Below are 12,126 nucleotides of genomic sequence, written 5' to 3' on the forward strand. Positions count from 1 at the left end.
TAAGCAACTACGACATATAAAGCCTAAATTCCAACGTTATCTTGACTTCTCACCACTATGCATAGGAAAGGGATAATCAATTTAACTTTGAATTTACATTTAAAATTAATAAGTATACTTTATGGTGTTATTTTTCGAATAGTGTTTTTTCCCCTAATAAATAAACGTCCCCATAAAACATAGATGCTCAAAAAAAACACAAAAACAATCAATGTCTAAGATGCAATGGATGAAGGAAACTTAACCTTCTACAAATACGAATCTGGAAGAACATAAGAAATTATGCTAGACCAACCAAACTGAAAAGCTTTAGGCTATTTCAATAATTAATTATATCAAAAAGTCATGGATGACACTATCAGGAATCATATAATAAATAATATACAGAAAAAATGGTTGTTGTGAAGTACTGGAAGCTTCACAAAAGTGAGTTCTTTCATACAGCAAAACACAGGATGGTCTTAAGATTTTTGTTTCAATCTTGTAAACGCTAGCCCGGTAACAAAATTTCTATATGCCATATTAAAAGTGGTTGTTGTGAAGTACTTGAAGCTCCATAAAAGTGACCTCTTTCAAGCCCTGTTACAAAAGTTCTATGTGCCATGTTTCACCCTTCAAAACATCATGCTAAATAGAACAGAGTCACAAGATATTCTCTTTCAAGTTGTCCAGTTTGCTCCATCATTCCCAGCTACCTTTATTTCTCCTCATATCCTTTTTTTGAGATTTGGCCTTTTTGTTTTGCAATCTCTTTTGTTCATCAATGGCAGCCCTTCAAAGAACAAAGACAATACTAAATATGTGAATGCCACTTCACGAGATTTGTGGGCAGAAGAAAACCATAAAAAACACAGAATCTTCAATCACGAACTAGTGATAAAATCTTGCATTTACAAAATGGCAAAAAGGGATTGAAATTCTTGAAGGAACTCTCCATCAAAGCTTTAACAAGTGGCTTCAACTGGTAAAGAAAGGATTTCATTTTACCTCACCTCCCAATTCAAGGTCATTAATCGGAAATGCTCAAGTGACGCACTATATGAAGAAATTGCAATATTTAAGAGAACAAAAAAACAAAAAGCAAAGCAAGCAAGCAAATGAAAAAAGTCTGCAACAAGGGAAGGCTGCATTCATTAATTAATTGAAAACCATTCCAAAAGGATACCGTTGGCATAGCATAGCACTGAAACCAATGCATGTATCCTGTGTAAACCAAAGTTGAAAAAAACATGTACAGGAACATATTGGCAAAGGGTCTGGAAATATAACTTGGGCAAAAAATGGGAAAATACTTACCAGAAGTGAAAAAAGGGGCAAAAAAATTGTTGAGCAGTAAGTAACTGGATAATGTCACCACACTAAAGCAGCTAATTGCAATTGGCTGTAGCAAGTCATAGTTGAAATTTCACATTCAGAAAAATATTGGACATTTATCTCCATAGAATACTTTACCAATTACGTATCTGTTCTTTGTAAGCATAATAGTACAATTAGAAATCTCTCGAAGCCCATATACAAGGTAAATATTCAATATCCAGCTGAAAACAAGAACTCAATAACTAAACATCATGCAATGGAAAGCAAATGTTGTAATGGAATACTTACAAGGAAAGCATAAGGGGAAAAAATTACTCGTGTCCCTGAAGCTAAAGCAAAAACAGCCACCAAAGCATCACAGGTAAATACTAGAAAGCTAACTTACAAGAAGCGTCTTTCCTAAAGGTATTGAACAGAATCAACAAAACGATATGGATCAATGTCTTATGCTCCAAAGGAAAACCTCAGTATGAGTTCTTGGAATTAAAGTGGGGTGTCCAGGTAAAAATAGGTGATATTTGTTTAGAAAAGAAAAAAGAAAAAAGTCCTTATTGAACATGACAGGAATGCAACAAGATAAAAATAGAAAAAATCCCATCAGTATGCCTAAAATGAATGGGAATGTTAAAAAGTGGTTTAAAATTTGAAGAGTATATCTCATAGCTAAGAATATTGGAACGGTACTAGACTAGTCATACTATTCAAGGCTAAACAGAAAACCTTACAATTTCCTTATTCTCTTTTTCTTCTCCTCCGAGGGAGGTGGTGGAACATAATAGGCAGAATCAATAATTGCCTGTCACCAAGAAGGATCTGTAATGTTAGAAAAGTTGCAATGTTAAACCTAATGGAATATAAATCTTCAGGGAATTTGCACAACACGCATAAAAGAAGTTTGAACTTTGGAACAAGCAAAAGGAATATCACAATGCAATGCAATAATTTCAAATAATCCCTCACTAAAAGGATATAAGGAACTAACAGGAATACCTGAAGTTTTTCCAAAGCATCTTCAATATTTCCCCTGTACATAAATATCATTAGAAACCAATTAGTAAAATAGCTAAAAGATTAGAACAAATTTGGACAACAATTTGTTTAAGGACCACTTGATCGTGGACAGGTTACTTTTGGGTCCTTGTTTTGGTTGATGATATCACAAGCTCTCCATCACTATTGACACGGTTCTTTTCCTGCTCAAAATGATAGGCACAGTAAAGTTTCAGTGGCGGGTAACGGAAATGAACAAACAAGAGAAAATGTCAGATAAAATGCAACATTTACTGTAAAAGCAACAAATGGAACAAGCTGGCTCACATTGGTAAATTTTAGTGACAGACCATTTGCAGAATTTTTTCTCTGGCCCATGGGCTTAACCAATGGGCAGCTGTAACATTGAAGCGCATGTCCACTTTTGTGTTCACTGCAAGGCACAACAGAATGAGACTAAAGGACTTGGATTGAAAATTTGGATAATACTGCAACCAAGAAGCTTGAAACTGGATGCTATAAAATGTTGCAAACTACCAAACTAATCTCTTTAATCAAACACCGAAAGATTTCAAGATTATGTATAAAAAATTTGTCTTCTCACAACTGCTTTCTAAGCTCAATGTCAAATCCCTGCCACCCTTAGTTAACACACTCATAATACAATGATAGACAGCAGTTATTTTTTCTCAGTTTTGAATCATAAACCTGGATCATATCAGACTTGAGATTTTTGTTGCATTCAGACCAACAAAAGTAACAAACAAAAATATGAACCATACAAACCCCCAAGTATTCTTCATTTAAAAGAGGGAAAATTGGATAACAGTTGCATCGAGAGAGAGAGAGAGTAATGCAGGGCAAGGATATGTACATGGATTCTAAGTTTCTAACCAACACTGAAGGCCTATGGACCATACTTACAAGACTCCTAGGGTCTTCTGAATACTCAACAAATCTACTCAGCTTAACTCCAAAATGAGCTGAGTACGATTGTTTTAGTAATACTTGGCCATATTCAGTCAGATTCTGGAAGAGTAAACTCCTAGAGCACTCAGCAAGTCTTACAAGATACGGCTTAATTCAAAGGGTAGATTTAACTGACACCCAAATAGAATACCCAACAATAACCCTCATTCTTCACCATTTCTCATTCAGTTTTTCTTCCAGAGGGGCAGTAAATGTGAAATAAAGCAATTTATGTGGATATTGCATCTGGGTTTTGGCTGTTTTCTAGGATTTTCAATCCATGTGAAAAAACAAAGTATTGTAAAGCTGATTTTTGGCATTGGAAATCAAGTGGGGAGCAAAATTTCCAGTGTTCCAAGGGGACACGTCCCCCAAGGTGGGGCACACAACCCCCACATTTCCCACCCTCCAAGGACAGGGGGATGCCTGGGGAAACAATTCCCCACATCCCCATTTGGGGGAAACTCAGAGAAACACACAGGAGAATGTTTTCGCAGTATGGGGATGTGTTTCCCCAAAAGGGGGATGTCTAAGCATTCCCCTCCCCCAGATGGGGCGCCCTAGATTTTTTGTCTAACAATTCATGAAGATAGACAATAAAAATAAAGGATAGGGCTTTCGAGGAGACTACGACCTCGGTAATTAATGGAAATATTAAATTTTTAAAGGAAAATAATAGAAAAGGTCAGATAAAGGTAACCTTTTCTATCCATTTTAATAAAAAAATTAAATTACTATTCATCGTTTTAGGATGTTTGAGAGTAGTTCCAACCTCATCAGACTTCATATGGAGAAAGTAAAATTTCAAATCCCATTCAAAATTCAATACACTTAACAGTTTTCAGGATTTCAAAATTGGTAGCGTTACCCACCAAAAACTGGGTAACCCATAAGAGAAAACTTTTCTCCTCCTTGGACATCCAGCCAGCAGCCCTATTTGATTAGCACATAACATGATGCCAAGATCTTCCATTGCTTGCTTCAGTCATATTTCTCTCTCCCATCCTGCATTCCTTCTTGAAGGAAAGCAGGTCATCCATCAATAGGTATTAACCATTTTGTAATCATGTGCTTTCGCTTAATGTCATGCGCATACTTATATGGATCAAGGGGCAAACTAGATGATTGACTAATCTTGATTGTATTATTGTTCCCTCACTTCACCTAGGATGTTAGTCTTCAACTCTAGTTAGTGGGACCTCCTCTAAGGCCTTAGGGTTTTAGGAAGGACACTACTAGGGAGGCTTTGATTGAAGTAGTGTGTCCATGATATTCCATACTTACCACTTTCCATCCTTCCCATTGTTTCATCTCCATTCATCGGGTTGGTGTTCATTGGTCATGAGCATTGGTGCCCTTTAATCCTCATCCTTAGGTCTAGGCTGAAAAAGTTTACCCTACAGGTTGTGCAGCTAAAAGAAAGTTAAAAGCATAAGAAAGCCACAATAACAGAAAAAGATAAAATGCAAAAGATGTGTGGTACATCTAATTAGTGAGTGGGAAAAATCGTAGCATGAGCTCCACCCCCCTCATCATCCATCACTAAGTTCCTCAAGCACATGGCACTTCATCTATTAAAAGGAACTTTTGTATTGTTCCAACCTTGATTAGGGATAAACTAGCTCATCATTAAGGGCCATAAAATGCAAAATTTCATAAAGCAAGCTTGGGCTTCTAAGCTATGCACCTTGCTGACCACTACGTGTCAACGACCCATAGTAGTACACACCCTTTTTTCGCAAAAGGGATAGCGCCTGATTGATGTGTCCTTGCCATCTATCTATCATCATTAGCGTGACTTCCATATGTTATGTAAACCCATTATGCATGTGTATAATGTAAATAATCTCAGCAAACCCATGTCATGTATGTAACCATAGTTTTAAAAACCGGTGGAAAAAACCGGTTACCGGCCTAACCGGCCGGTTGGAAGCCTGGCCGGTCCGAACCGGCCCTTCTAACCCGGTTTAGACCCCCTCGTGCCCAAAAATAGGCCCTAACCGGTAAAAACCGGCCGGTTTAGGGCGGAACCGGCCGGTTTATAGCAAACCGGCCGGTTCCGTCCTAAACCGGCCGGTTTATGGACAGGCCGCCGGTAAACCCAAAAAAGCGCAGCGGTTTAGCAAATGAGGGCGGTTTAGGGGTTTTGGGGGTGAGGGAAAGGTATTTTCCCTCCAAAAACACCCTCACACTTGCTATAAGACACCCCTCTCACTCTCATTTGTCTCACACAACTGATTTGGAGTGTTTGTGAGTGTTTGTGAGTTTGTTTGTGAGCTTGGAGAGTGTGGAGTTTTTGCTGAAGTAGTCATCTTGGAGTTGGAGTTGGAGCTATTTTGGAGATAGTGTGTAGCTGTCAGTGGAGTTGCCATCATCAAGAGGAGGCTAAGGGAGCTACTTTGCATTTCCAGGTAAGGATTTGCACTTGATAATTCCTCATTTGAGTCTGCTGTCCATGAATTATTTTTTTTGTGCTATAAACTTCTCACTTCAATGATCTATCATCTATGCTAAGCCTATGAACTCTCTAGCTCTATGCTATCAAATTTTGTAGCTTGCATGTGCATTTTTTTCCTACATTTATCATTGGTTTTCCAAGTTCCTTAGCTGCAATTTTTTTTTAAATGGCAGATTTATTTGCAAATTGTTATTATTTCAAGCAAACATGGCTCCAAAAGGAAAGGACAGTGCATGGGTTCATTGTGATGTAATTGAGGGAAAAATGATATGCAAATTATGCCATAAATCTATTGGAGGTGGGGGTATTCTTAGGTTGAAACAACACTTGGCTGGGGTAAGAGGCCAAGTAAAGCCATGTGATGCACCAAAAGAACTGTTAGGTCCTATTAGGGCAGAATACATTGCCAAGCTTGAAAAATTTTATGAGGATAAGGCTAGGGAGAAGGCCATCCAAGATGAAATTGCAAGGAAGAGGGAATTAATGGAAACCATGAATGTTTTGAAACAGAGTGGGTATGATGATTATGAGATTCAAGACTCCACTTCTATCCCTTCCACCAATGACCCCTTTCACTATGTTCATCCTTCTGTTGGAGTTGGCCAACCATCAAAAGGAACAAAGAGACCAAACATCCAAAGTTATTTCTCATCTTCTGCCACCATTGCCTCTTCTAAATCTAATCCCACTTCCTCCCAGCCAAGTTCTCAACCCACTTTGGATCAGCATTGGAAAAAACAATGCAAAGAAACTTCTCACCAATACATTGCTAGATGGTGGTATGATTCAGATATCCCATTTAATGTTGCTCGCTCACCTTATTACCAAGCTATGTGGGACTCTGTTATAGCTGCAGGAAAGGGCTTCAAAGGCCCTAGTATGCATGACTTGAGGGGAGCTCTTTTGCAAAAAGAGATATCTTCCATTGATGAGTATTTGGTTGAGTTTAAAGAGTCATGGGTCAAAACAGGTTGTTCCATTATGTCAGATGGATGGACCGATGGAAAGAACCGCACTATCATTAATTTCCTTGTTTCTTGCCCTCAAGCAACCATGTTTTTGAAATCAGTTGATGCATCTGATAGGGTAAAGGATGCAAGCCTTCTATTTGAGCTTTTGGATAACATTATTCAGGAAGTTGGGGAGCAGCATGTTGTGCAGGTCATCACTGATAATGCCTCAAACTATGTTCTTGCTGGAAAGATGCTTGAGGCCAAATATAAGACCATATTTTGGACTCCATGTGCTGCACATTGCATAGACCTCATGCTTGAGGATATAGGCAAGGTGGAGTGGGTAAAAAACACTGTAGAGCATGCCAAGTGCATTACAAAATACATTTACAACCACTCATGGGTATTGAGCCTAATGAGGAAACACACTGGAGGCAAAGAGCTTGTTAGGCCTGCAATTACGAAATTTGCAACTCACTTCCTCACGTTGCAATGTCTCAATGGTCAACATAGAAACTTGCAGAAAATGTTTTCCTCTGATGAATGGTCTGAATCTCGGTGGGCTCGTAGACCAGATGGAAAAGACACCAAAAAGAAAGTGTTAGACACTTATTTTTGGAAAAGGTCTGTAGAGCTTGTGAAAATTACCGAGCCCCTTGTTAAGGTGCTAAGGTTGGTGGATGGGGAAAGATTGGCCATGAGCTACATTTATGAAGCTATGGATCAGGCAAAGGAGCAGATACGGGCAGCTTACAATGACAGGTTAGCTAAATATGGCCGTATATGGGAGATCATTGATAACAGATGGAACAATCAACTCCATCGTCCTATACATGCAGCCGGGTATTTTTTGAACCCAAGGTATCACTATAAAAATCGGCTAGGAGATCAGCATGATGGGGAGGTCAGAGCTGGATTGATTGATTGCTTGGAGCGCATGGTCCCTAACCATGTAGACCAGTTGGATATACATAGACAGCTTACTATTTTCAATCAAGCAAGTGGTACTTTTGGCAAAAACTTGGCAAAGATGGCAAGAGATGTGGACCAACCAGGTAAGCAATTCCAATTTCCATTTTGTTTTTCATTTCAAGTTAAAATTGTTTACGTTCTTTACAATTCAAATTATAAACTAAGTTACTAATTATTGTCTTTTTCTTTGCAGCACATTGGTGGGAGTCATTTGGTGGCCAGTGTCCTCAATTGCAAAGGTTTGCAATTAGAGTCCTCAGTCAAACTTGCAGTGCTTCAGGTTGTGAGCGCAATTGGTCTGTTTTTGAGCGCATACACACGAAGAAGAGAAACCGTTTGGAACAAAAACGGTTAAATGATCTTGTTTTTGTGCAATACAACCTTCGACTGAGGAGGAACCAAATGATGAGCAAATCACCTGATCTAGATCCCATTGTGTTGGACGATATTGATCCAACATCAGAATGGGTGGAGGAGACTGAAGATCCTGTGTTTGAGGCTGATTTTGATATCGACATGGCTTTAGTGGAGGATGAGGCAGATTATGTGGCGGCATCAGAACCAGGATCAGTAGCAGCATCAAGGAAAGGCAAGGAACCAATGGAAGGCACTAGTCGTGCAGGTCGACAAACTCGTGCTTCCATTAGGTCCACTTCTATTGTCATTGGTGGCATTGATACTGATGTTGCAGATGAGGCAGAGGCATCCTCAGACTCTGAACCAGATGATGTCTATGTAGCTCCTGATGATGATCCTGTGTCTAGTAGTGGTGATGGACTTGATGATTGATCATGTGTACACTGTAGACTTGTAGTAGGCCAATGGCCTCATAGCTTGCAGCATTGTTTTTGGACTTTATAGGCCATTTAGAGCCTCATTTCTTATGTATTTTGCTATTTTGTCGATGATATGTATTGCACTCGGTGTCATTTTGATATATTCACCTTTGCATGGTATATAAATGAGCAAACTTTGCATATTTTGTCTCTATTGGCTTGGAATCATGGTTTTACATCTTAAAAATAGTTTTGTTTCATTAAAAATTAATTATTTAATGTATTTTTTAAAAACCGGTTCGTTTAGACCAAACCAGTCCCGGTTAGACCGGTTCCGGTCGGTAAACCGGTTCATTAGGTGGACCGGTTCGGTCACCGGTTCCGGTTTTAAAAACACTGTATGTAACAACCTGGGTAAACTTAACTTTCTAGTGACAATCTCCATTCTAGGCGGTTTTTTGACTCACCAGTTCATTTTGGAATAATTTGCAAAGTTTTTCCCTCCAGTATTACCCCAAAGCTGGAATGGATTTTGTCGCTAGGATCTTAGGCGAGTCCTAGTGTTCTAGATCGAGTCTATGTAGAAGTGATTTGGGAATAGTCATAACTATTTGGTTAAGTTATTTTATTACAAATTGTTTGGTCTGCTAGATTATATTTGTGTCGCAAAAATGGGTGGTCCTTGAGGGTCTTTTACAAATGGGTTTTCCCCCTTATGATGCAAAAAATATGAAAATCATGATATAAAGTGTTTTGAGAGTTGGAAAAATAATTTATACCCTCATAGGTTAATTAATTAAATTTTCTAGCCAAAAATTAATTAAAATCTTAATCCAGAAATTTAATTAATTCTAGGTCCTAGGTAAATTTAAATTCTCCAAAGGCAAAATTCGGCGATCTTTAAAAATTAAACTTTAAAAAGTCTCAGGACTAAGATAAATTAATTATTTTGCTAAATTTTCAACCTTTGATCCCTGGGGTTAAGTCAGAGTCAATGTTTTTGGGAAATTAACTCAAAAAAATTATTTTTGAGTTAATTAAAATGCATTTAATTAAAAATTTCGAAATTCCCCAAATATTTAAATATTTCGACAGAGATGAGGTTAAAAGAAATTTTAATCTTCATCAACGATGGAAATTGCTTTGACGAGGATCACTCGAACTCAGTTGATCCATCCGACCTTTGAGTCGTGTGCTTAGCAAGAAGCTCTTGTGTAATCTAATTTTGGATAATAAAGAAAGGCTTCGGGGTTAAGTTCTGTTGGTGTTACTTTTCATGGGAATACTGTAAGATGTGTTGTTTTCATGCATGATTTTTTCTAAAGCCATTTATGATAGCTTCCGAAGAGTGATTTGAGTACAAGTATCTTGTTTAGTCATTGGGGTTTGAATAATAATCTAAAATTTGAACGTAATAGCAGGTATCTCTATTTGTCTGAGTTTTAGTATTATTATTTCGCTCTATTTTTAATGGTTGGATCAAGTTTTGCAAGGAAATCTTGATTTTAAATCCTCAGACATTAAGGGAAGTTTTCAGTTGGACCAGCCAACTCCCGATCTGTGTTCCCGAAAGAGCCTAGCTAAATTAGCTTCGGGCTTATCATAAGATTTTATAGGTGATACACAAAGGGTTTTGAGTTAGCACCTCCTTTAAAATTTAAAAATTTAATTCTTTCTATGGCATAATGGTAGATCTGATTTATTAGAGCCTGCAGATTGTAAATTTTGTAATTATTTTTCTAACATGGGTTTTTCTAGGTTTTAGTTTTTATCATTGTATATATCGTTTGGGTGTTTTCTTGTTGTCGTGCAACTACAGATCTGAGGAAGAAATTTGTGTAGAGTCCAGATCTAGGCCTTGGAGGGTAAGATCTAGATCTTTGGGGTTTATTAACATAATTTTCCAGGGATATTATTCAAATTTTTTGCAATCCAAGGGTTTGAAAATTATAAATCTAGAAATTTTTATAAGGGTTTCAAGGAAATCTGAAGCAAAAGGATTCAACATTTTAGTCGGAATTTCAAGAAATGTTTTAAAGGGTTTTTTGGCTACCATTTATCTGTTGACTGAGTTTTCCAAACTGTTGCCTGGGTTTATTTTTATTTTTGCTGCAGAAAACTTCGAATTTTTTAAAGAGAACCCTCTATTCCCCCATCCTCTCCCTTCCTTCCAGCTCTTCTCCATTTCTGTGGATTCCGAAAACCCTCCATCGCTGCAGCCTTCTCTCATCTGTGGTCATTCCAAGCTTCAAAACCTGCAGCCATTTCTCTGTGTGTCTGCAAAATTCGAAGCCCCTCCCGCTGCCATCTCTCCTCTGCATGAGATTTCAGCTCCATCGTCCTCGTGGACCTGCAATAAACCCTCGCTCCACCCTTGTCGTCGTTGTTTTCTCCTCCTTCATCATACCTGCAAGCATATAACTCGTTTTCCTTTTCTTTCTTTTTTGTCTTTATCCTTAGTTTATTTGTTAGGGTTGGGTTTCATGATTTCAATTTTTTTTTTTCTTATTTTGTGGATTTGTTTATTTCTAATTTAATTTAGTTTTCGTTTTATGACTTTGCGCTTTGATTTTTTTAGGTTTTATTTTTTTATTTCGTTTGCTTATGTTAGGATTTATTTAATTAAATTTTATTTTTATTCTTGACTTTTCAATTTGTTTTATTTTGATTTTAATTTTTTTTCTTTTGGTTTTGTTTCACATTTTATTTTTATTTTTATTTTTTTATTTTTTTTTACTCTTTGATTTTTGTTTTGATTTTGATTTCATTTAAAAGCAATCTAAAAAATTTAAAATTTTAAAAAATTTTAAAAATTAAAATTGGGTGATTTTGAAATTGCTAAGGAATTAAATCAAAAGAGGAATTTGAGCTTTTACATTTAAGAAATTTTTATGTGGCCTATGGCCCATAAAAAAATTTAATTTTAATTGAGGTCTTTTGATTTGATTTTTGGTCACATTAAAAATTTCATTTGCCACATTAAGTGTTGCTTCATAAGCTTAGCATTTACCTAAGGGATAATTAACATTCAAATTTAAAGTTCCTTGGTGTCTTTGGTGTTAAGTGCAAAATTTAAATTTTAATGGTAGTGATTTCTCTATTGTCAAGTGCGATTAATGTTTTAAAAATCATATTGACTATAGGAGAAAGATAAATTCTTCTAAGATCTAGGATTTAATTGCTAGAAAATCTTGCATGATAAAGTTTTGGGCATTGACATTTAATTGTTCATGATCGTCGCTTTGCCACATTTATAAACTGCTCGAGATAACTTGTTTCTATTTAGTCTATGGTTAATTGAATATAAAGGCACTTGTCTATAATTATTTTTATCTTGTGGTTGTGTCTTATTTTAATCTATCCATCTTAGTTGACCAAGATTTGTTTTAAATTCATCAAGTTGTCCATCTTTAAGTCTCCTAGAGTCTGTGTTTCACACGCTATTCTCATTCATTCACCTTAGGGACTACCCCCCTTGACTTGTCTAGGAGAGAGTCTAAACGAAGTGAGTAAGGATTAGAGTGACGGCCCTTACTCTGAGCGTTGTCGAGGTGCCTAGACACTTTGTGCGACAACATTTTTTGGCGTCGTTGTCAGGGATAGATTTTTTTTGTCCTTGGTCCTCACAACATTTTTCTAATCATCTAATCTCTCCCGCAATTCATTAGCCCATCAAGCGGCACGACAATTT

General features: G+C 37.1%; 2 protein-coding genes across 6 annotated transcripts in view; one reads left to right on the forward strand and one right to left on the reverse strand.

Annotated features, from left to right (window-relative positions):
• Positions 1-297: 297 nt before the first annotated feature.
• LOC149220421 (uncharacterized) overlaps positions 298-12,126 on the reverse strand; it is a 100,844-nt gene continuing 89,015 nt past the window's right edge. For 2 of the 5 annotated variants that reach the window (XM_089384782.1, XM_089384781.1), the window contains 5 exons: positions 2,658-2,740; positions 2,446-2,510; positions 2,308-2,341; positions 2,043-2,113; positions 298-772 (listed from right to left, as the gene is read on the reverse strand). In XM_089384782.1, coding sequence (XP_089240908.1) covers positions 682-772; positions 2,043-2,113; positions 2,308-2,341; positions 2,446-2,510; positions 2,658-2,740 — 344 coding nt within the window. In that variant the 3' untranslated portion in view covers positions 298-681. Of the gene's footprint in view, positions 773-1,296; positions 1,382-2,042; positions 2,131-2,307; positions 2,342-2,445; positions 2,511-2,657; positions 2,741-12,126 lie in introns of those variants that run through there. The other 3 variants (XR_016249281.1, XM_089384783.1, XM_089384784.1) reach the window with 3 other exon arrangements.
• On the forward strand, positions 7,157-8,751 carry LOC149220422 (uncharacterized). The gene is made up of 2 exons (XM_089382807.1): positions 7,157-7,742; positions 7,853-8,751. The coding sequence occupies exons 1-2, from the start codon at positions 7,214-7,216 to the stop codon at positions 8,446-8,448; spliced, it is 1,125 nt and encodes a 374-aa protein (XP_089238933.1). The 5' UTR covers positions 7,157-7,213; the 3' UTR covers positions 8,449-8,751.

This window comes from Pinus tabuliformis, chromosome Q (assembly GCF_031772625.1).
Source record: "Pinus tabuliformis cultivar Carrire ecotype Pingquan chromosome Q, CPIR1, whole genome shotgun sequence".
In the NCBI taxonomy this organism is placed as follows: Eukaryota; Viridiplantae; Streptophyta; class Pinopsida; order Pinales; family Pinaceae; genus Pinus; species Pinus tabuliformis.